The sequence below is a fragment of the Phaenicophaeus curvirostris genome, chromosome Z (assembly GCF_032191515.1).
Source record: "Phaenicophaeus curvirostris isolate KB17595 chromosome Z, BPBGC_Pcur_1.0, whole genome shotgun sequence".
In the NCBI taxonomy this organism is placed as follows: Eukaryota; Metazoa; Chordata; class Aves; order Cuculiformes; family Cuculidae; genus Phaenicophaeus; species Phaenicophaeus curvirostris.
In genome coordinates, this window is record NC_091431.1 from 34,086,380 (window position 1) to 34,112,066 (window position 25,687).

The 25,687-nt window shown below is 37.5% G+C and overlaps 1 protein-coding gene across 7 annotated transcripts in view; it reads right to left on the minus strand.

The window, feature by feature from the left end:
- Positions 1-8,535: 8,535 nt before the first annotated feature.
- PAM (peptidylglycine alpha-amidating monooxygenase) overlaps positions 8,536-25,687 on the minus strand; it is a 115,928-nt gene continuing 98,776 nt past the window's right edge. For 2 of the 7 annotated variants that reach the window (XM_069880415.1, XM_069880421.1), the window contains 11 exons: positions 25,539-25,668; positions 21,803-21,919; positions 21,290-21,362; positions 20,652-20,859; positions 19,824-20,024; positions 16,961-17,079; positions 15,888-15,987; positions 14,684-14,737; positions 12,135-12,338; positions 9,858-9,914; positions 8,536-9,338 (listed from right to left, as the gene is read on the minus strand). In XM_069880415.1, coding sequence (XP_069736516.1) covers positions 9,157-9,338; positions 9,858-9,914; positions 12,135-12,338; positions 14,684-14,737; positions 15,888-15,987; positions 16,961-17,079; positions 19,824-20,024; positions 20,652-20,859; positions 21,290-21,362; positions 21,803-21,919; positions 25,539-25,668 — 1,445 coding nt within the window. In that variant the 3' untranslated portion in view covers positions 8,536-9,156. Of the gene's footprint in view, positions 9,339-9,857; positions 9,915-12,134; positions 12,339-14,683; positions 14,738-15,887; positions 15,988-16,960; positions 17,080-19,823; positions 20,025-20,645; positions 20,860-21,289; positions 21,363-21,802; positions 21,920-25,538; positions 25,669-25,687 lie in introns of all 7 variants that reach the window. The other 5 variants (XM_069880414.1, XM_069880420.1, XM_069880416.1 and 2 more) reach the window with 4 other exon arrangements.

Genomic DNA, 25,687 nt, shown 5'->3' on the forward strand with positions numbered 1-25,687 from the left:
CACATGTTCTCATCATGCATTTGAATTTCAGATTTTGTTGTAGAAGGGCAGTGTCACCATGCCTTACTGTTAACTCCTCAGGACACAACACATCATTTCACTGTGATGACCTTTTCATTAACTCTTAGATGACTTATTCCTAATGTGCAGAGATACTATGGGATGAATGTAATTTAAGCAACTTCATGTGAATTTTGCCTCCACAGTTCTTTTCCTGTTATAAAACAGTTTCCTGTTCTGAGAGGCTGCAAACTGTGACTTTTATGGCTTTTGATGCCTAGTCTAACCTACAGTTCTGAAATTTCACACAACAGTAGAACTGCCAAAATCAAGTACATGATATGTTTTGCACCTGAACAAACAAGGCCTTCAACTGCTCTTCACTTATCAAATCCAGTTTTAATTTCTTGAGCAGTCTTGGCCTTGGGCCCATTCATCATTCATTTGTGCTTTCTTCACAAAGATCTGTTTTCCCTTATGTTGCATCTTCCCAGAGCCAGTACAGATTTGGAAATTTCCACTGACAGTGGTCTAGGAAAGTTGAAGCACTGCTGTAACTTGTTCTTTGGATTTCCTGATTAAGTTGTTACTGGTCTGTGGAACACTGATGAATGCAAATCAATTGTTTTTTTAGATGACTGATGGAACGAGGAATTTAATTTAGAAATTTGACATATTCTATCTGATACTGTGTAAGTTTTGCTTATCTCACTCTCTGAATGTGTGCATTCTCTCTCATCTCTGCTGCTGAAAACTGTGGGACTTGTAACACAGGTAGCAGGGAGCTCTTTTTATTAAGAGTTTTCAAGTAATCTTGGGTAACAAGATGGGATCCTCAAGGCTGATTAGGCATGAATTTCTCTACAGGCTCTGTACCTAACGTACAACATGCCTTTAATATCATGGGCCACAGCCGTGTAAGAAAAGAGCTTTGCACTGTGACAAGTTCCTGTCTTAAAATACCTAACACTCAAAGTATTTTGTGACCTCTGAAAATCCAGTCCTACACAAATACTTTTTCTCTACTGAAACTGTTTCAGAAAGAGTCCTGAGAGGCAGTTGGGGATGCTGGCTTAAAAGGTTTCTCCTCTTTATCAGCTGCACAAAGCGCTTGGAGATGAACAAGCCAACACAAAGCTGGGGGTTGACAAACATACAGAAGCTAAGAAGCCTGTCTTTGTTAACTACAGTTATCCCCAAATGGTGCTGTCCTCTGAGAAGGGCTGACCTTCATAGTCCTCAGACTAGAGCAGTCAGGGAAGCAAAAAAGTGGGCTAGGTGAAATGGATTGTCTTTAATAAAAAAAAAAATGCTAGTAAATTTCCTCAAACTAATTACAGTAGTAAACCACCCCCCCCCCTATATCCAATGACATAATCAGTAACTGTGCACATTGGCCTTACTTTAGTTTAATTTTTTTCCCAATGATGAGGACTGTAGCCATGCAGTTTTGTTGTTTTTTTTTTTCCCCTGGAATTAGCTTAAAGACAGTAATCTATTTGGATGCTGTGTGCCACAAGTGCTGGAAGTGTATTTCATGATAATGACATGACAGGCTAAATTGTTCCTATGCTAATTCTTAACAAAGGCCTAGGTTCTTTAAGTCAACTCCTTCTTCCCTGTACATACCGTGGTTTCTTCCACGATGATTATTGCCTGATCTGACATCTGGTAGAATGGAATTTTTTAGGTATATTGTGTGTGCACATGCATGCTATTTGTGTGTGTATATATATATACACACACACACACACACACACATATATATGGTGTGTATGAAAAAATAGTGTCAGGAATAAAATCAGAATATGAGATCTCTCTGCAAGATTCTTTTCTGCTTTGTTAGGTGTAAAAGAAACTTTTCTTGCAACTGACTTGACCATATGCAAATAAGAAACTGCAGAGCCATTTTCTGGGGAAGCTCCATGGCAGCAGAAGTACTATGTAATTGTTAAAGCCAGAGTGGAGAGAAAGGAAGTGGAATGGGAAAAGAAGCATTTAATATACAGTTTACTGATGGTCATTCAGGCTTCCTCCAGATTTTGATATATTGTTCTAACAGGCAGGCATTAGTGCCTCTTCAGTCTACTTAAATGGGGGCCTTATCTGCATATGGGAGACTCACTGAAATAAAATAAAGGGGTTGCAAACTAATGACGTGAAAATAAATAGAAACTGAGAAAAATCCCACCAGGAAACCTGAGAAATTGCAAGCAACACACCGTGTGTGTAAGCTTAGAGAAACCCCTCTCAGACTTTCCACAGCAGAGGGTTGTTTAGTGTATCCTTGTGACTGCGTTGAGTCATGACTTGCCTACTCTTGGTTTGTATTTTAAACAATCTGGATAAATACACCAATGTCCATCTGCAGACTTTTTCACTGGCACACTGGTTTGATTTATGACAGAACGGTAGCAAAAGAATGTTGTATAAAGGATTGCTTAGAAATTCTGTTTTCTAATAGACTTTGTGCCCCCTTGTGGCAAGTTGTTGAGAGGGGAGGACTGGAAGGAAGTACAGCATGAAAGAAAAAGTGCAAGTTTCCTTATACCTCCCAGCACAGAACTATGAATGCTTATCCTTCAGGCTGCTAGTGCCGCTAACTACGAGCTCACAGTTTGATGAAAAACACCATAAAAAACATCTGCTATTGAAAACACTCTATAAGAACACTCAGAATGTTTTACCGTGGAATGAAACCCACACCTCTCTTGTTTTCAATACTTCTCAACTTTTGAATAGCACTTGCCCATTCTGTGTTAAAAGTGTTCTTACTCTCCAGCTACAGCTATTTTAAAATTTATTCGCCTCTCTAGACTGAATGTTCCCTGCTGGAGGGTATCAGTGAGATATGATTTGTTTTTCACAGCAAGCAGTTAACAGATCTTCTGAATACAGCACTTTTGAGAGCCAGATAAGCTAGTGTCAACATCTTTGCATAGTAACCTTCTAGGTATTTTTATAATATGTAATGCAACATATTTTTGTGGATTGGAGTGGATGCTTTCAGTTAACTTACTGGACTAGCTGAAAATATAACTAGCAAGCCCTAGAATGGTGGAAACTCAGCAAGTCACATCAGCAGCTGTCATCGTTTGTTGGCCTGAGGGTATGCTGCCCACCTGTGAATTCAACAGAAGGAAATGCCATGTTGAGACCAGATGATTTTTTAAAGTAGAAGGCTAAAATTGTCATAAATAAACAGGATTTGGCCATGTCCTCTGGAAATGGGTATTACACATTTCTACACATACTAGAAGTTCTGTTGTCCTGCTGTGGAAATCTTGGTAATCAAATTATGTAGACATGGCCAAATCCTGTTTATTTATGACAATTTTAGCCTTCTACTTTAAAAAAGGCTTTAATTTGAAAAGGAAAGCTCTTACAGATACAAGTAACCAAGCAGTAACTTAATCTCAAACAATTTGATTCAATAACTATTAATCCTGAGAGATGCATTCCCCAGTCAGTTTTCCTTTTGTCCTTTCTACTTGTACTCAAAGACCACATTTGCACTCAGGTTGTCTGAGCTGCCATATATTTGTCCCATTATAGCAGGCATTACTACAGGCTCTGAGGACGGGTCCATGTGCTTATCATTTTCCCACAGGGGTCTTGGCTGCAGTAATGTGCAGTCCATCTTACCTTCATGCTGTGTTACAGTGATGATGGAGGCAGGAGCCTTGCTGCATTGGTAGCAGAAATGGGTAGACCATTAAGTGAAACAGCCTGTAGGAAACATAGTACTCACAGTCTGCCAGGTAGTGCTGGCCCACTACAAGTTGCTATTGCGATGGTCCACAGATCGCTTGGATACAACATCCGGTAATTTGCCAGTTGTTCCTTGTGTGGTCCTTTTCTGGACAAGAATCTGACAAGCAGAGCTGGAGTACTCAGAGCTTCAGCTGGAGGCAAGCAAGCAACATTGCCTTGAATATATAAAGTGATGTGTAAGTGACTGGATTAAAAGGGAATAAATCAGATTTCTTAAAACTGGTTGATGTTATTTGACAATTTATGCCTTTAGTCTCTCTGTGCCTCACTACCCGCTTCTGCACAAAGTGAATAGCAACACATTGGTTCCCAGACATACTGAAAACAGTATTGCTGGCTGGCATAGCAATGAAAGCCTCAATAGAAAAGCCCACCAGAAAACAAGTTATCTATATTTTGTGCAGAATTTCTGTGATATGCAATGAATAATACTCAGGTTTTCCCACCATATTGATTTTGAATATTTAGTCAGAGGTGTCATCCAGCACTTCCACACATGTTAGACTCAGGAAAAGGAGAGCGGACTAAATAGAAACAGCGCAGGATTTGTTGTATAGTTATGGTATTGTAATGGCAAACTTAGTTTTTTAGACTCTTAACTTCCATGTATTTGGCGACAGAGACGTTACGGATTTACTGAGCCTTGACTTTCCCTGCCTGCTTTTGTGGGCACACGGTGGCAGCCTGTGGGCGCAGGAGCGCACCCTGCACACCCTGCCTCAACCATGAGCTCTGCTTGCAGAAGGTGCTGCCCAATGGGTTGTTTCTCTGAGTCTTTCTTTCCCAAACTGCATTCTCAGCAAAGTTATCTACTGGTTACAGCAAAAGGCATAGCCAGATGATAATTACAGAAGCATAAAAAATTTTCTGAGAGCAACATGACCTGCATTGTGTGAAGGCAGCATGACTGACCTTTCACATCAAGTTAGATACAGTATAAAAAAACCCACCTGCTTGTACATTAGGTAGCTGATACTAGAGCTGCCACCTGTGGCAAACATTCAGTTCAGCTTTGCAGCCTCCTAGGAACGGTTCACCTTTCATTACTCTTTGAACTTGGTTGTTGTGAGCTGGATTTCATATACTGGCAAAATGTCATCACTTCAGTTCTTATGTGTGGCTCAGGGTCTGATCTGAGACCCAACTCAAACACAGCAGAATTGTGGAATTCAGTCCTTTTTAACACAAATGATTTTTGTCTTGTGCTGAAATTTTAGGTTGCCATGGCTGAAGAATGTAGTAACTTATTAGTTACTACATAAGTAGTAACTTATGGGTGGAGTATATCAAAGCATTGAGGAATGCAGTGAACAGGGCGGCACGCTGCTCTTAAAACCTACATAAGTAGCATCAGGTTTAGCCTGTATGGCTGGGTGTGTGGGTTGCCCTATGCTCATTCTGACACAAATCTTAAATTCTAATTAAAAAAATTATTAAAATATTTCTCATATATTTCAGTTGGAAAAATAAATGTAGTTGGTAATCAATAATTTCCTTAGTTTGCTGAACTGTTACCACTGACTATTTGTTAGGAACAAATTGCTCTGCTGCAAGTTGTACAATAAAATTAGACAGATCTTCATTCGCAGATGCCATGCTTCACATGCAACTAATTAATAGGAGACACTAGTGGAAAGGAGATAAAGAAAGGAGCAGTGTCTTCATAACCTGTAGTATTTAGAAAATTCTAGTGTAGCTTCCAGGTTGACCTGTATGCAGCTCTCCCTTGTATGTCTTCAAATATGTGTGTAACAAATCCACCTGGATGCTCCTTCAAGTTTTCCAGCCACCACATCCCGAAACAGCAAGGTCATGTTTTGCTTGGGTAAGTAGCTGCCACTGGAAATTTTAAATCCCCCTCTACACTGTTACCTCTCATCATATCTTCTGCCAGTAATGTTTAGCTATTTAGATAAGTCTAAATTTTTCACAGGTATTGGAGAGGAGTTTGAGGACGTTATAGTATAAATTTTGATAGCAAATGTTGATAATTCACAATGGAGAAAAAACAATTTCACATTTAAGAATCAAAAAACAGGTAAAGGAAAATCAGGATGTGACAGAGGCAGGGTTTACTAGCATCTGTTTTACATAGAAAATACAGTGGTCTAATTTCAGTCTTTACTTTTAATTGACCTGGACATTTAATTCTGTTGGGTTTAGTTTTTGGTTTGTTTGTTTGATTAGTATATTATACGAATCCACACAAATTGTGAATTACATCATAACACAATTTTTCAAATTTAGAAGTATAACCCATTTAAATGGTAAAGCTGCTTTTGAATTGCTCAGCAGTGATCTGCTTCCCAAAACCTGTATTGGTAATACATACGTAGTCTTTCAAACAAGTTCCCATATGTGTGTTTGAATGGCAAGATGGTGCAGAGATTACTGACCCATACTTAACTCCCTGTAGCATGACAGACATTACAGACCTGAAAAATAATATTTTTCTGATAAAACACAAATAAATCTAGCTTTCACAAGGAAGAAGCTGTTGCAATTTACTGATCTATAAATCCTCATTAAGCACAACAGTGTACTGCTTGATTAGAGAACTCTGCCTAATCAAGATGCTTCCCATGGAATTATTTTATACCTAATGATACTTGTGGCATGGACAGCTGCTTAATTGGGATGGCAATTTCATTTAATTGGGACATCTTCAGCTGACTTGGGTGACAACCTGCATATTATGGTTCAGCGTGTCCTTCTCATAGCAGCTTGAAGTTGCCCCAGTCTGCCCTCACAAACAGTTCCTCACCTGTTCCAGTGTCTCACCACCCACAGAGTAAAAGAATGTCTTCCCCAAACATAATCTAAATCTACCCTCTTTGAGTTTAAAACCATTGCCACTTGGCCTGTCCCTCCAGGCCTCAGTAAAGACTTTCTGTGTCTTTCTTACAGCCCTGCTTTAATTATTGAAAGACCAAAATAAGCTGTTCCAGATCACTCTCTTCTCCAGGCTGAACAATCCCAACTGTCCTAGTCTTCATAGGAGAGGTCTTCCATCTCTCTGATAATTTTTACGGCCCTCCTCTGGACCTGCTTCAACAGGCTTCCGTCTTTCCTGTGCCGAGGACTCCAGAGCTGAACACAGTAATTCAGGTGAGGTCTCACCAGAGCAGAGGAATCACCTGCCTTGACATGCTTTTTATGTCGCCCAGGATTACTGTAGAGACTGACCTCTGAATTCCAGAGAGTAGATTATTACTTACGCTGAATTAATCTGTTTTACCTTTCAGTTAAACTGTGTTGAGCTACTTTCACCTCAACAAAGCATTTTTTTTAACCAGAAATAATCATCAGGAGGCAGATGCATATTATCTTCATCGAGCCAATACCATGGAAGCAGAGTAAACGCAACATCAGATGGATATTGTATCAGCTATCCAAATATTAGGGAAATATACATTTACTCATCACTTCTGAGGAAAGCCTGTGATCTTTTAGAATCGATGCTACATACACCACCTATGATAGCAGTGCTACCACAGGTTTCAATTTCTGTCACTGAAAACTTCCTGTAAACGAGCAGGGGATCAAGGCCACAGCTAAATATAGCAAGGTCTTGCTTTCAAAAGTGAGACAGAAACAGGCCATTCTGATTGTAGCATTAGGAAAACAGAAATTAGCAAGAAACTTTAAAGAGTGCATACTATAAATACAGTCAAATGAAACTGAATTCAGCAATTTAGAAAGCTATCCTGGAGAATTTTCTATACTTCAGAAAAAAACAACGTGAAAAAGACTTAAATTTTTGTTCCAGAAAAAAGGAGATTTCTTAAAATGTTGCTGGGGAGGTAGGGGAGGAAAATCATATCTTTTGCTCCCCTATCATTACTCATATTCCCTCAAAAACCACCTTCTAAAACCTGCTGGAACAAGAAACTAAAAGCGTGTTTTTCAAGCTCAACACTGGCAATAGCCTAAAACTTGCAATGATGATAATGAAAGCTGTTTGTCAAGCAATAGAACAGGCTTCCCAGGGAGGTAGTTGAGTCACAATCCCTAGAGTTGTTTAAAAGATGAGAGCTTGTTGTACCTGGGGACACGGTCAAGTGGTGGTCATAGCGGGACTGGATTGATAGTTGGACTCAATGATCATCTTAAAGGTCGCATCCAATAGAAACCATTCTGTGATTCCGTGAAACTTGCAGTAATTACAGCTGTGTACACTCTGTTTGTCATAGGGGTTTTAAAAGGAGATTAATCATGCTCTGATCCTCAAACTATACTGATAAATCATGATGTCACACAATGATTCACACTTCAGATGACTCACAGCCTGAATAACGGCCTAGCAGGTCTTCTGCGAATCTCCTGTTCAATGAATAAACATATAATCAGATTGAGAACTGCTGTTGTATGAATGAAGAACGAAGTGTGGAAAAGCAGGAAAATCAGTACTACAGATCAGGTATATTAGATGCCTGCCCTGACTAATTTGTGTATTTAATTTGAGACACAGGCTCCACGTTTTACTAAAGTAAATGCTGTGAAGTTTTACTTTACAAGTAAAATTCCTCTTTTAACGTTTAAGGTTGACTTTGTATATGTATGTAAATTATTAACCTTTAAAGAAATCCTTTGTGACATAATAAAAAAAAAAATTCCAGTTTCCATACAAAATAGCACTTCTTCTCTGCTGGTAGAAGACATGAATGTTTTTACTGTTTTAAGTGGGCTGAGTAACTTCTACAAAAATTTTATACAAAAAACTTTAAAGTGTAAGAAAATTACAAAGTACACTACAACAGCTAATGCTCTGCGAATACTTTATTACACAAATTACATTCAGCTTCTGAAAATAGTGTTCTAACAGTGATACTATCTAAAAATAAGACATCCCAGAAACACATCAAGTTAGGAGGAAGAAAAAAAAATTAAATAGAGACTTTTATCTTTCCTTCAATGCAATATAATGTTAGTGATTTTAAAAAAATAGAAGATTTAGCAGCTTCATATTCTTGTGGCACTGTATTTTCTCTGCAACAGGTTAAGGACAGAATAGGAAAGGCACAAAACAGAAACTGGCAACTCAATAGTTGTGGGAAAAATATTTTGATGAAGCAGATAGTAAGACTTATTTACAAGATCCCCAAATTCAGATGAGAAAACACTACTGCTTTAAATCAGTGCTGCAATTAGAAGACTGTTTTCTGAATTAAGATGTTCACATAAAAAACAATGGCACTGATAAGGAATTTCTATACTTAAATAACCAGAACTGAAACCAAACAAAAATTAAAGGAACTAGTGTACAGCCCCACATAGACTAGTACAGTTTACAATTAAATACATAAAATCTTAAACGTGCTTAAGGGGAAAGGAATCTGACATTCTGTGTTGAACATATAATGGAGAACTCAAAGGCTGGTTTCAGGATGATGAAGGTGCTGGTGGGAGTGGAGGTGCTGAACACTCTTCCTCTGAATCTGTGCTGTCATCTTCATCTTTTTCTTGATCACTTCCTTCAGTGCTCAGTCGGTCAAACCCTTTTCGGCTGTAGCCTTTGTGACTTGCAAAGAAGTTCCCCAGGTTAAGGCCACCACTGCCTTTCCCTGTGGAAAGGAAAGGCTTGTCATAAGATTTGCTTTACTGTACAGGGGGAATAAAACTCTATCTACTTATTCAGTAGAATAGTGGAGATAATATTTTAAGTGTCTTTCCAGAAACTGTTTTTACAGATCAGCACATGAGCCATAAAAGCTAAGTATAGAGATTATGAAAGAGGAAGGAAATTAATCTTTGAAGCAGAAGCTTCAAACTATATTTTCAGCAGCCACTGTTGTATTAAGTCATTACACAGGCTTCTTGTGTTCCCATCAGTCCTTAGTCTTGAAGAGCTTAATTTCATTCACTCATTATAACAGATACTGTACTCCCACACAGCGTCTCCAGCAGACAGGTAATGGTGGATGAAAAGTATTGTTAAAGACAGTTCCACAAAGCACCTGACGTTTGCCTCCAATCTTTCCTCTGAGAGAGTTCTATCAAAATTGTTATTCAAAGACAAGTGAATATAGGAAAAACCCTCCAATTACTGCATTCTGGAAAGATCTCCAATGACTTAGACTTACCTTTAAGTTTCCCTAAAATTCTGCCTGAACTTGGATCAAGTTTGTGTTCCCCATCAGCTGAAAAATAAGGTAGATTTCAAAAATGAGCTAGGAAAGTCATTCTAATTATCTGTATTGTCTCATACAAAGCACAGACATTCAATAAATTGGTACTTTTCAGCTTCTTGATTAAGATGAAATTATAATTCCTAACAAAATTAGCATACCACAGATGTTCAATTTATGCCAATTCAGCCACTAAGATTTGTATGCAGGTTATTCCTAAGAATTTAATTCCCTCAGCTCTTTACTTATGTTGGTGTCAAGACTTTATAGGAAGTACAAGAAATTTGTCAGTTATAATGTGCACAACTACATTCCAGAACATTGCAAAATATAGCTTGACATTTGATATGCTGTTATTTCCCTCCAGAGAAGACTGACTTTCTGAAGCACAGTGATCAGTAAATTTCTTTATATGTTTTGCAGGAACTTTCTCTCCCCTGTTATAAACTACATCCTTCTCCCTGGTAACTCTTTACCTGAAGGAAAATTAAATGCCACAATCAAACTGTTTTGTCCAATATACCACATAGTTTCCACAAATCTGTGCCAGAACCTTACCAATGTAACGGTATCATTCTTTTTGATACAATAAATTCAAGCATTGCTTGAATCCAAATGGAATGCAAAGACGCTTGTACAGATCATATCCACTAATGACAGTGCTCCAGTAGTCGAGACTGTTAGCACATTTGATATGCTAAACATGTTTGAATATAAAGAGCCAAGATGCTGCATATGAAAGCTGCAAGTAAAATGCATTCAATCTAGTTGTGCAGTTAGAATCATAGAATCACAGAATAACCAAGTTGGAAGAGATGCACCAGATCATCGAGTCCAACCATTCTTATCAAACACTAAACCATGCCCCTTAGCACCTCATCCACCCGTGCCTTAAACACCTCCAGGGAAGGTGAATCAACCACCTTCCTGGGCAGCCTGGTCCAGTGCCCAAGGACCATTTCTGTGAAAAATTTTTTCCTAATGTCCAGCCTAAATCTCCCCTGGCAGAGCTTGAGACCATTCCCTCTTGTCCTGTCACCTGTCACTTGGGAGAAGAGGCCAGCACCCTCCTCTCCACAACCTCCTTTCAGGTAGTTGTAGAGAGCAATGAGATCTCCCCTCAGCCTCCTCTTCTCCAGGCTAAACAACCCCAGCTCTCTCAGCCGCTCCTCGTAAGGCCTGTTCTCCAGCCCCTTCACCAGCTTTGTTGCTCTTCTCTGGACTTGCTCCAGAGCCTCAATATCCTTCTTGTGGTGAGGGGCCCAGAACTGAACACAGTATTCAAGGAGCAATCTCACCAGTGCCGAGCACAGAGGGAGAATAACCTCCCTGGACCTGCTGGTCATGCCGTTTCTGATACAAGCCAAGATGCCATTGGCCTTCTTGGCCACCTGGGCACCCTGCTGGCTCATGTTCAGTTGGCTGTCAACCAACACCCCCAGGTCCCTCTCCTCCAGGCACCTTTCTAGACGGACTTCTCCGAGTCTGTAGCACTGCACAGGGTTGTTGTGCCCCAAGTGCAGGACCTGGCACTTGGTCTTGTTAAACCTCATGCCATTGGACTCAACTCAGACAGTTAGATCATCGGAGTTACTTATTCTATTATGGTATGTCCTAGCTAGTGGACAAACAATGACTCTGTTATTTGTCTATTCCATGTAGCTTTTCTTCTCTTATCTTCATAAAAGTATTCATACCATACAAAATAACAAGTGTAATAATTAAACTCCCACTGCAGTCTACAGGTTTCTCGAAAATAGTATTATATATTAATACTTAAGAACACACTGCAAGTACCAATTAAAGTTCTTACAGCAACAGATGGAGGTGCATTTCTGACTCACAAAATGCACAAGGTAGTACTGAACAATAAGATATAATCTCTTATAAATGTTATCTGTTTGCATTTTGCTTATACCTTTATAATACCTATAAAGTCCTTTGTTTGCAACAATTTAAAGAGCCCAAATTGAAAATCAAACTATGCTCAGACTATTACAATTTATTCACTTTAGACAATGTGAATATTCTAGTTATTTCTGAGATATCAATTTTCAGCTTGACACCAATTAATGTACGCATGCAGCTTCTTAGTTTGTATGAAGCATCGCGGTAACTGTTTAGAAGGGTAAAGAGACAGTAGCTCTCTCTTCACACCCTTGTCCATCAACATACAGTGATATTTTGAACCGGAATAGTAAAAGCCTGTTCTCTAGAGCTATTCATGATTACCTCCACACAGAGTTGTCTTCCTCCACCGAATAAATACTAAAATTGCCAGCAGGACAACAACAGGGATAATTACAAGAGTTGTAATAAGAACAAAGGAAACTCCAGTGCTGGCCTGTTGGACCAAACGTTGCTTTTCCTGCTTCTTTAGAGGGCCTGTTGATTCTGGGTTGTTTTTCAATCTGGCTTCTACAATTGTTTCTCGTTCTTTAAAAAAGAAGACAATTTCAATATGTAAACCATATGCATCAAGCAACACAGAACAAGGTGATATGAGAAGAACAAAGTAGACCACCTGAAGCATTGAGCAAAAGGAAAACAAAAGACAATTATGGAGACATTTTTAGTTCTTGCTGATGTTTTCCTGAACATAAGGCAGAAAGAGTCTGAATGATACTACTCACTAGCAAAGATGCCCTCCCCATTTCTCAAATGGAGAGAGGAGAGCTGTCAGGGAGAGTTTTGTCTTAAAAAGTATCTATCACTTAAAAGACAGGAAAATCCCCCAAAGATCTATTTTTACAAATAGGTGTGTGATGTAATAGCAATTAAATATCTCCTTTGGATAATAACATTTGCATAAGAAATACAGAAATCCAGTACACACTGCATAAGAAATACAGAAATCCAGTATACACTGTATTGCCATACAACAAAAAGAAAAACATGTAATGTTCTTTCTAGTAAACTTCTGACAAAGGGTTGAATTTTCAAAACTGTTACATTCTGTAAAAGAACTTGGGCTCCGTAAATCTGGAGAGTTTTTGAAAACTGCACTCAATCATTCCTGACTAATTTGTTACCAGAAGAAAACCAATTCCAATAAAACTCTCTATTGTTGTTTTGTATGTGCATAAAAGATCACGTTTTTTTGCTAACTTTTAATGAGTAAAACCATCCACCTTTGAAGTGTGATTTTACTCCACCTCTTAAGAAGTAGCTGCATCAGAAATACTCTGAATCAACTCTGTTTTGATCCTGTATCAAACTTTAAATGGTATACTATTCTGAAAGAATAGTAAATGCTTCAGTTTACATTTAACACTAATACAATGATAACAATGATACAGTGGTAACATGCTGTCTGTGCAGCAGTTATAGCCATTTTCCTTGCCCATCTCTGCCCATCTCTCTCCACACCCCACTTCATAGCAGTGCAAGCAATAGTAACAGTCTGTCATCAGGAGGCTGTGAAAGTGCAGGTTATTACTATCCATTTATTAAGCAGAGGATGACACAAAGACCATTTGCTATCTGTTTTCTTCAAGTGGCATCGAAAGACGTTCATTTCAATCTACGAACTCAAAGCATTTTCAGAGATTGTTACTTTGAAGTCCTTTTGTGATATGATTGCATTTTTCTCTGTAACAGCAGAAGTGTGAGCTAGCATGGCACCTTGCTACAGAAAGCTGAAATGCATTAATATATACCTACATTTGTTGTACTGTGGATGCTGTAATGTCAACACTTCCCTTTTAAGTACTTCAGAAGGACTGATGTACCAACAAAGATGAAACAGAAAGATTACTGTTTTGATGATAAGGATTTCATTATTTTATAACATCAGCTTCCTTTATTTTACTTTTTACTATATGCTTGTAATTGGCAGTTGGGACCTTTTCATATTTGTCTGCATATACATGCCTACAGCAAACCACACAAAGTCTGAATTCAACCAAAGAAAACCAGTCAGGAACATTTGAACATTTTCTAAAGACCTCTCCATACCCTGGACTCTGGTACTGTTTTTCTGGAAGGCAAATGAACTTCTCCTTTTCAGCATAAAAGACCTACTACTTTCACCATCCTGAATTGCTATTTTACCCTTTTCAATCTTCTCTACATGTGTTTTTTATTTCCTTATATTAAGCTTCTATATATTTTTAGTTCTTTTACCATTTTTTTTAAGGTTTCCTGCAGGTAAATTGAAAAAAGAGAAAGCAGCAAATCTAGGGAAATAAACATAAATAGAAAAAAAAAAATTATTTTTGCCATATAGTGTGACTGGCAAGGCTGTGTGCTGAAAGACTATGCAGAACGATGAACTAGCTGGCCTCTTCTCTGAAGTGACAGGGGAGAGGACAAGAGGGAATGGCCTCAAACTCCACCAGGGGAGGTTCAGGCTTGACAACAGAAAAAAAATAAGCCTTTTTTGGTGGCTGAAGGTTGTGGAGCAGGCAGAAGGGTGCTGGAGAGTATCTATCAGTTATATTTCACAACTGTGTCTGCATCTAAGGGAGCTGACACAGATATCAATCTGGACCATACCAGATGGTGGTAAAGAATTAAGCCACTAGCTAAATTTTTATCTTAGTATCTGTGAAGCACGTATCATCATTAAAAATGAAATGTTTAGATTAGGCGTAAAATAGAACCTACTAGATAGCACTGTTACAAGCTGCTTTCTAGTGCTTTTTATGCCACCTATTTTAACTATACCTACTGTATAAAATGATTGTGAAAAATAAAACAACAGTAAAACTAATTAACAGTTTCCCATCTAACTAGGTGAAAATATTGGTTCCTTCTTTTCCATAATGAGTTAGACTAACCTTTTATCTCCTGTACCTCAATACCAGCCTTTTTAACTGACCGATGTTCCATTTCTGTAAAACAAAATTACTCTTCAGGACAACTGACATTTCAGAAAAAACACTCAGTGACATTTTACCGCTAGCTTTCTCAAATGTACAGTGCAATTCCACAGTAAACAATCCCATCAGCATCTGAAATTCACCAAGGAGATTTTGTGGGCATGTAAAGGTTCAGGAATTTCCTCATCTAACATGGAAGTGATTAATAATTCCATTATTTTTGGTTCTCATGTTTCTTTGAATAAAAGCCTTGAAGCATTCTTTTTCAGGTTCCTATATGCAGAAATTGCCATATCTAGTCAGAATTACAATTCATCTGGTTCAGTTTCCTGTTACTAATAGTAGCTGTTACCAGATGTCCCAAAGGAAAACCCATGAATTATAAACAGACAAACATGGAATAACTGAGTTAGTCAGAAGTTCATTTATAACAGTAGGCTCTTACTGGTTGGCTAACACCCTGAAGCCTGAGGCTTTACCCCTCTCATGTATTTAATCCAATATAATGTACCAGTGGATTATATTCTTATTCCTGCAAAATACCTAATCTCTCTCTAAATCCTACTAAATTGATGTCTGATTAATCAGGTCCCTCTCCCTGAAGTCAGGCTCCTTCGCTTGGGGGTTACGAGTTTAAAACTGGGAAGTGTTTCCAGCTCATGGAAACAGAACTTCAAATTAGACCAGATTTATTTTCTAATGATGAATACTCCCAATTAAATGAATATGAACTTTAAATTGTCTTGTGCTTTTACTTTAGCCCCTGTGAGTTTCCTGTATTATAACGTAAAAGAAAGCAACTGACTTCCCAACAAATGATATGTTAAAATTACTAATATAGTAAAGAGTCATGCTTTTGTTTAAGAAGGTACTGACACAACAAGTGATTGATCTACCACGAGGCAAATGCATTTTGATTCCTTTTGTGACAGATGAACCCATGCGTTCAGGAGTCCCCTTTGACAGAGCTTGCAACAATATTGAAGAATGCTCTTTTAATGAAAACTGAGCAGTAGCACACAACTTCTGCAGGCAGAGCATGTAGCGTACTTATATCACTGTCATTAAGCCACCAGGTTCTTTTCCAGTGGTACCAGATAAGCAGTACTGATGCAATGATACAAAATGTGAAGTTGTGACATTAAGGACAAAAAGAACATACTTTCTGTGGATGCAAACTTCCACACTGCTCTGGCATGAACATCTCCAATGAATACCGTTTTATCTTCTGAAGCAACAACATCATGTGGCATCTCAAAGCTCTGTGGAGATAAGCAGTCACAGATTACTCTTAGGTGTCTACACATTAATGAAGCCTCCTTCACCCTACTTGAGACTGGTCATGTTCAGACCTTAGACTGGTAAACGCAGCAGTCACTGGCATGAAGGTCTAACATAAGTGAAGAGAATGGAATTCCATTTCTATTGCATGTTTGCCTTCTCCAGGGATGACACTTAGATTATTAGATGTAATAACGCTAAATAGTTATGTTCTTGCATTCAATCTTATCCTGTGAAATAGATACTTAAAATAATGAACCTTGGTTTCAACACCACATATTTAGGTTTTGTCAGAGTTTGTATGCCACACAGCTATTTGCAATACTCAAAAATATAATGCTTTCTAATACAATTTAAAACTGGGCTGCAAATAACAGAGCATACATAATACCTAGACACTGGAATCTTAGCACTAATTCTTTAGTCTAAGATAATATATGGAAAAATTTTTTTTAAATATACATAATTTTTATGTATAATACTGCATGAATGACATTTAGCCTTAACTTCCACACTTTTCTTCTCTAAAGAAGAGATGTAACCATACAGTTTAATTTTATTTCTGCTTAGGAGATAAATTTCTACTTTCTGAAGTATTACTAACATCTAAATATACGAAAATTTCAAGTCATTCATTCTTCTCTTAATTCAGCTTTCAAGAATCACATGCTTGCAACAGGGTAGATTTACCTTAACTGAATATTTGATCTGTAGGAATCACCTTCAGGGTAGAATAATTTTTGAAGTCGTACCACATGTAGAACTAAGACCCCAAATTCCAGTGTTTTTATTAAGTTAATATTATAAACAATTCCTTTTAAATTATAAATTAAACCTTACATTATAAAACATCTTACTTCCTGTTATAGTCTTATGACAATTGGAGAAGTAGGATGTTACTGACATTCTCATATATATAACTAAAAGCACCAGGCACGCTCTGCAGTACTCTACCTTTCTAAGTGGAATGAAAGTATCAATTATTTCTCCAGTAGAGAAGTTCATCACAAATCCTTGCACTGGTTCTGCCTCTCCAGGATAAGGCATTCCATTAATTGCAAAGAGTAGACCACCTGCAAAACCAACAGATTTGCTTTAACAATTCACACATCGCAAACTACAATGAAGATAAATTGTAATAGTATAGATGAAAAAAGGATGCTGAGATAAAGACAGACAAACAGAAAAGTATCTTAATGGGAAACTAAATCACAAAAGAGTAGTAAGGTATAACAGGTGATAGTTAAGAGATGCACACTTTGTCGAAATGAGAACAACAAGGGAGGCAATATTTTACAGATTGTTTAAATGAAAAAAGAATGTGAATGGGTTAAAAAAATCTGAAGAATGCTTTGCTTAATCTGATAATGGAAATTTCCTTAAATTCACCAAAAGCAGAAAGTACGCTAGGGAATCAGTGGGACTACTAGATGATCTTTAAGGTGGGAACTAGATATCTTTAAGGTCCCTTCCAACCCAAACTATTCTATGATTCCATGACCACAAAAGGAAAAGGTATGAAAAGAAGATGCAGGGATGAGGGATCTGTGGCAGAACAGTTCAGCTTTTGTTAGTGTTTTTCTGTTGAATATGTTGGGAGGTTCTAACACTCAACTTTTTTTTTTTTTTCTAGCAAAGAGGTCAGCAGAGCCAGCTTGACTGGAAGAAAATACACAAAAGGTCTTAGACAAGTTGCAGGTTAATACACTAGGGCTGGATGGCATTCACTTAAGCTGAGAAGGAACTTGAACGTGGAATTGCAGACCTCAGGGCAAGCTGGCAACCTAGCACTGCTAAAAGCCTCTCTTCCAGAAGACTAGCAAACTGCAAAAATAACATCCATCTACAAGAAGGGCTCAAAAGGGTGCCTGGGAATCACACTTCAACACATCTGGCTTCCACCCCCAGTAACACCGTAAAATCCATAATGAAGAATAAGAAATGTAGCCTGTTGGAAACAAGTTAGTATGGCTTCTCAAAGGGCAAGTTGTGCCTCACCTCCTAACAGGAAAAAAAAAAAAAAGCATGCAGATAGATGAGATTTTGTAGACATATTTGGATTTTCAGAAAGTTTTTGAAATGGTAGTGCATCAGAGGTGATTACAGCATGTGAGTTGTCACAGGGCCAAATAAAAGATCTATTAATGAACAGGAAGCAAAGAGCAGAGCTTGAGGGCAAAGCCTCTGATTTTTCAAGATAGAGAAATCAGAGCGTAGGGTGATTCTGCAGGGATCAGAGCCAGAAACAATTTCAATAGTCTTCATCAGTGACCTGAAGAACAGGGTGAATAGTGACATGTCCCAGTCTGAGGAAAGTACTGAGTTCTGCAGAGTAGCCAAAAGTCTGATGATACTGAGAAAGTCAAGAAAAACTCTTCGTAAGAGTAAATTAGTTGTTAAACAGGTGGCATCAGAGCTTTATCAAATACAAACGTAGAGCGATGCTTCTGCAATAAAGTAACCTAGATCATGCCTATGTGATATCTAGCTTGAAACTGGCAGCTACAACTCAGGGAAGACATTACTGAGCCATCACTGACAGGTACCTGAAATCTTTGGCTCCATGTACAGTGGCAGCCAAAATCTCAACAGAGTGTTGGGCATCATCAAGAAGAGAATTGGGGATGGAGGGGATAGTTATGCAACTATGCAGAAGCTCAGCATGTCTGCATCTTGAGTAATAAGTGCTGTTTTACTCTGCATCTCAAGAAAGTCCTAATAAAGTTAAAGATGCTAGAAGAAAAGGCAACTATAATAGTCAAGGGGATGAAGCAATTAAATGGCTTACAGAGAAAGACTAAACTGGCTGAGGTTCTGTGGTTTCTCACCAACTTCCAAAATATGGGGACTGAGAAGCCCTCAATGAAACTAAGTTACATTTTTAAATTAAAACAAAAAAAATGGTAGTGAACTTCTGGAGTCTGTAAATGCAGGAGGTCAAGGAGGCAGACACTACAGGCCACTTCGAAGTGGGATTAGGAAATCTCACAGGCAACAGGTTTATAGAAAGACAATGTGAAGAAGAGGTCAGGAGCTATTTCCTAACACCCTTAAATAAAGTGCTTGTGGATGCATGGCAAGGAGGAGAGGAACAGATCAGAAAATGCAGCCAGGCTTACACATTCCCCATTGAGTGCCTCTCAATGCCAGTGTCAGACAGAGCATTGGGCTGTAGGTATCAAGTATGTCATCCATTACAGCTTTCCTATGTTCTTGGCAGATCCAAGAGACATAACCCCAATATTAAATTTGATAGCAACTACAGAGTCAGAAGATTGACATTCCTTGTACAGTTCTTAACATTTACATTACTGCCAGTATTGGTATTAGAAATCTAATCCCAAAACATAATACAGTAATTTTTAAACCAGATTGTGCTATTAAAGAACACAACTATTTCAAACCATATGCTTTCAGATTTTTTCTTTTGTTTTATGAAACCCAAAACTTTGCTAGATAGACTGAAAGCTCTTTATCTGGCTTTCTTCAATGGAGCTTGAAATGAGCATTTTAAAACATAATTACTAACCAATTACTGACAGTGCAATCACTAGCAAGCAAACGTCATCTACTTGTTGACATTGCATTTACAGAGTCTAATCAGTCATTTCTCAGAAGCAGAGATTATTTACAAGCTTCCCTCATCCTGCAAATAGGAAAAAAGGATAGCTCTAAAATTTTCCATTACATCAGCTCTACTTTGAAAGAGAATAAATATTTGGCGTTAGATAACCTAATAGCACTCTTCATGAAGTAACACTGTCCTGTGACACAGTGGCATAGAAAACGAAATAGGAAGAACAGGCAAAAAGATTACCTGGAACATATGAAACTGCAAACAACTCTCTTCCAAATGATTTGTGCTTGATCTCTCTTACGAACTCCCCGGTCCCTAATCTGAAGCACTGAATTCGACCATTTTCCCTGTCTGCAACACATAGCTCGCTGAAGTCAGGGATCAGGGCTAAGCTGTGAGGGATATGAAACTGTCCAGGTCTGGCTCTGCCTAAAGATGTCTCTGCAACACAAAATATCCAGGTTTGTGTTAAAAATACACACGGAAACCACCGGTTTTGCTTACAAACAGCAATATGTCACATAACACACTATAGCATTGGGAAAACTATAAAGTCAGCTTGGTAGCTAGCAAGGTTTACTCATTTAGGTAAGTAAACCGTGGTATTCTTTTGTGTTGACTTTGTAAATCCAGAATTTATTAATTTGTGAACATAAATCTGAGCTAGGCAGAAATGTTATTACTCACCAAACATAAAAAAGATAGAATGTTGGCGTAAATCCTGTAAAAATGGTAAAGACTTAAACTACGTGAACAAATGTTTAAGAAGAAAGAAAGTTTTTTGCATCAGAATGTTTTAATGATAACCAATACCTTTACTGAAAGCATGCTAACAAAATCCCTTTTTTAAATTTTTCAGTGACTACGTAACTACTACAAGTAGCTGTACAAACAGAAGAGAGGAAAGTGGAATGCAACGACAAGGCTGAAATTCTACTAGGGCCTGGAAGGTATTTTGGTAATAGAAATTTATAAATAGAAGTAATAAGAACATCAGCAATCTCACGGTTCATGACGAGTTCATGAAAGCAGCAGTACAGATAAAGTACTAAGAGCTCTAACCTGTACCTTCTCCCCACTGCATCATGTACAATCCATTTGGAGAGAACTGAATGACTCGACTGTTACAGTAGCCATCAGAGACATAAATACTGCCAGTGATTGGATCCACAGCCACGTCAGTTGGTTGACAGAAATGATTTTTGTCACTGCCCGGTTGCAAGGCCATTCCTAAGATCAGTAATGGTTCTTTGACATCTGCTCCCAGTTTGAAAACCTTGTTTTCATTCAATTGGAAAAGAGACGAGATTTCAGTTATGAAAGGTGAAATATAAGAGGGATGACTCCCTATGGAAAAATATCTATTACTATGTGTAAAATAATTGTACACACCAAAAACAGCCTTAATATATTGACTATGACATCTACTGCCACTCTTTCAACAGTGCTGATTCTAGGAAATTTCTGCATGAAATATAAATTTCCTGTGATTACAACAAACAAGTTAGTTACACATTATGAGCTTAAGTACATAGGAGAACTGATGAACTAAGACACAGCAGAAAAAAAATTATTCTTTTTCAAAAGAATCATTGTTTTAAACCAGACACTTTCATTTCTGAATACTGTATGCATGTTGCAAATTACTCAACACAACTATGTTCCATGAAGGCCACAAGGATCAATTTCTGTACGCAAAAACATACCTGATGGAGAGCTACATCAGTGACCCAGTAGTAACCATTTTTATCTATACTCAAACCATGTGGTAAATAAAATCTGTAAGCATAAATGTAAAAGGAACAAGTTAAAAACACCTTTCAGGTAGAATGATGTAGATGTGAGTGTTTCACTTTTTATCTACAGATTAGCAAATGCTTTACATACTAACTACCTGTACTATTTTATAAAAAAGATAATTTCACAGAATAGAATTTTCTTGACAGTAGTATCTCAGCTCTGAAATTAAGTTATCTCCGGTATCACACTCAGGCTAATATTTAGTATGTTTAAGGACAATACACTACACCCATAAGCTCTTTGCAGAGACGGTAAAGATGGCAAATCATTTCTATTTGTTGTTGATCTTGTAATTTTTATTAATTTAGATAAATCCAGAGGCTACAATCACACAAGACAGGTGAAAATGGGTTTGGGGGCTTTTGGGAGTAAAATATGCAAAAATGCTAGTTCTACTGATAAAAGCAAAAATAACTTACAGTCTTTTGCCCATGGAATGAAGGAGTTTTGCATTACTTGGATTCAGGACAAGAATTGTGTTCTGTTCAATTGGTCCAAGTCCTCTTTGCTGATAAACAAATTTGCTGTCAAAAGAACTACACAGAAAGATTGGAACAGAAAGTCAGCTTTAGAAGATTCCACTGAAGAACAACACACACACAATTTAAACTGAGTTTTGTAATTTAATTACAGTGTGAGCTTACTGGCTTCTTTTTTTCTTTAAGTAAACCTTATTACGTTACTGTGCGATTGTAAGAGTAACAGTGTTAGATGCCTGCATTTCCTACTGAGGTTATGACTTCCAAACTAAAGGAGTTCTAAATCAACACAGCAACAATTAAGACAATCCTAAAGGAAGAAAAAAAACCTCTTTTTTTTTCTTTTTTTTCTTTTCTTTGCTGTGGCAAATCAGAAATGGGAAATCAAGCAATACAGTATAAGTAAAAATATAGCTAATAACCAGGGCATAATTGACAGTATGAACAGGTGTACTTCATGCTGTCTAAGGTATTGTATGCATGCTAGAGTGTCTTTTTTAAATTTTTTTTCCAACACAATTTTATATTTAGATATTTATACAAAATTTACCACTGTAAGATTCAGCAATTCACGTTCTTATCCCTTTCAGAGTGTGCTTGCAGGAGACTATACAATATGATATGTATTTTTCCTAACCCTATAACTCGACATTCAATTTTCACGGTACGTGGAATGTTTTAATAAACAATTTTAAACATGTCATTACTTCAGGCATTAAGAAGCAGATCAACTTTCCAGAACACATTTACTCTGCATAAAATCATATGCTTAAAGAATAAAAAAAATACTGCTGTCTGTACCCTTGTGGAGAAGCTGGCTATTACTCTAAGTTGTTGAAATCTAAGTTCAGGATTTGATGAAGGCATATACAGTATAAAAGTTAGAAAACAGCATTTGACTTGAATGAAAAACATGTGGATACAAGACATGCTCTACCCCTCCTACCTTGTATTTTTAAATCTGTTTGTTAATCCCCAGAGAAATCCGGCTATGATCAATGCAACTTGGTAAAAAAGAATATACTTCATAGTCACTGAGAAGGCTATGAATAAAGCTATCAAAACTTTACTTTACATTGTATAGTCTAGCAGCCTCACCTTTTCATAACATTAAATAGTTACATGTCTAGAATTTTCAATGTGGAAAAGCAGTGGCTTCATATATAAGCAGGAAAATCTATGACAAAATGTGCTTAAGATTCAGCACGAACTGACTAAAAAATAATATTTCGATACTGCCATTATACATGGTAACTATCTGTAACTAATTTCTGATAGAAATCAGCAAATGCTTTTCACTGTGCACGGCTAAGCAAAAAGAGAGTTACTAAAACTCTCTGAGTCTTCCTAAACGCTCTGTCACGATGCTATAGAGAGATGTAGGGTAAATAGTAGTGGCACACAATGGCCTACTGATATAGACTTGACATGATCTGCTTGTTTGACTATGGTTCACAACAAGTGTTTATTTCTTTACCATTACTGCCAGCAATCTTCCATAACAAGTTCTCTTGGTTTTCAGCAGTTTTATTCAAAAACCAATGTAATACTTGTAAGGACTTGATCTAGGTATGGATGACCACAGCTGGAGAACCAACACTGGACAGTCTGAACTAATGTTATTATTAATCACCACAGCTAATAACAGAAAAGAATCTTAGCGATAATAAATACTGTACAAAAAAAATCCACTCAAAAAACAAGAGTATATCTGTGGAGAATTGACTAACTAGACAACTTAAAAAAAAAAAAAAAATCAGCTTTCCTTATTCTGATTTTTGGGGTTTTTTTTGGTGACAGTGCTGTCCAGACTTCTATGTATTCCCTGTCTAACAACTACCCAGCTCTTCTGGGAACTGAGTGCTTTTAGTGTAAATCAGAGATTGTATGGTATTTTATGCTAAGGAATCTTAGTGAACTTTGAAATCAGCTTATAGGAGTGATCTTCCATGCATCTTCTCCCTGTCAAATATTGTCTTCTAGGAGGAAGCCTGCTGTGCTAGAAAATCACTGTTGCTCTTTCCTTCCCAGGGTCTGAGACTAGTTTCCCAAGTACTCAATGTTCCTTGGTTTCAAGTGATAAATGAGGACATAAGCTTAAAAGAAACAAGACCAAAATCAACCAAATAAAAGCCCTCAACACTTATTATATGACACACTCCTATGCAGGATGGTTTTCTAATAGGTTCTGCAGTTTGTCATCAAAGCACAATTAAAAAACACTGCATATGTCACAACTTCTAGTTTCAGCTCTGATCTTACACACCCACACCATAGTAAGCTGAAGTTCAATCTGTGTCTCACCATGGCATTATGAGCACTATGCTCACTTGCTGTTTTAGGGAACACTGATTTTGTTTGTTTTCTTTAAAATTTGCAGACTCTCCAAATACTGCTTAGTCTCCCACTCCAGATTCATGCTCTAGGCTGTGGGTGTATCTCAGATGCCAGGCACTCATGAATACAAATTTCAGAAGTAGGAAATATATACAACTGTCAGTCCATTTGCAAGTATTTTTTTCAATTTTTCTTCAATGACAGAAATAACAGCACTTATGTTCATGTGTAGGAGGATGAAAAAACCCAATGCCAGCTTTTACTGGAAGCCTGAGTAATACAAGTTACAGCATGCGTCATCCTTTCAAATTTCACAGTCTATATTTATATACACGTCAGACTGATACAAAGCATGAGACATAAATGATGACCTTATCTTCCACATTATGTTATTTAGCTAAATGCACAAAAAATTATTTTCCTCCATAAAACAGTATTCTTAGCATAATTTGTTATTATAAGATTGAGAAAAACTGTCCCTTCTAATTTTCAGAAACTGTTATCTTAAGATGAATTCATCAGGAGTGGAAAAAAACCCCTACTGTTTATTCTTATAATTACATATGTGGAGAACAGAAGCTTAGAAAGAAGATTATAAAAGCACATAAGTACTACAGGTTAATACTCTCTGTCTCCAGTGTTACGTTACAATTTCATGGATTTTTTTTTTCCAACGTGTCCACTTAAACAGTTAGACACACTCAAAAGCTCAAAAACATAAGGACACTATACTTTATTTGGAATGTTCTATTCTTAAAATAATATATCATGGAGTATATTACTTTACAAGCACTGGAAAAATGGCCACTATGAAGTTTGGACATTTTTGTTTGTTTGTTTGTTTGTTTTGAATGACACTAAATGCAGAAAATCTTATCAAATAAGTACAACAAAGCCTGTTTTGAGAGAATGCTTTATAACAATCAAATTTTGTTCAGTCATAAAGACAAAAAAGAATTAGGATACATTGCAGCAGGTATATCATACCAAACCACCATGCTCCCAGGCTCATACTCCTGCTAAAAAGCATAGAGAAGCAGGTGTAATTAATTTCAATGAATATCATACTAACACAGTTATATAGTTTAAGGACCTTAATGTACTATGTTCTTTTGCTGCGGAGACACAGTCTTACTGTCTAAAGACCTACTAAACCCATCACCTTAAGACTGTCAGTCACCACATCCATTCTGAGTCTCCTGAAGGCAGTTTCAGGCAAAACCCTGAATTTTAAATGGACAAGGAACTGCTATCTATCTTTTCTCTCCTCGAGAAGATATACAAACACCACGCACCAATTTGACCTCCTAACATGCCATTTGGCAGATTATCTACTTACTTTTCATCCCAAACATGATCACCTCTGTGGAAGATAACCAGGTTTTTTTCAAGGTCCAGAGCCAACCCAGAAACTTGACCTAGTTTCAGGTCTAACCCAGGCCACTCCACAACCTCTTCTATATGGAAATCTGACCAAAGAAACAAACA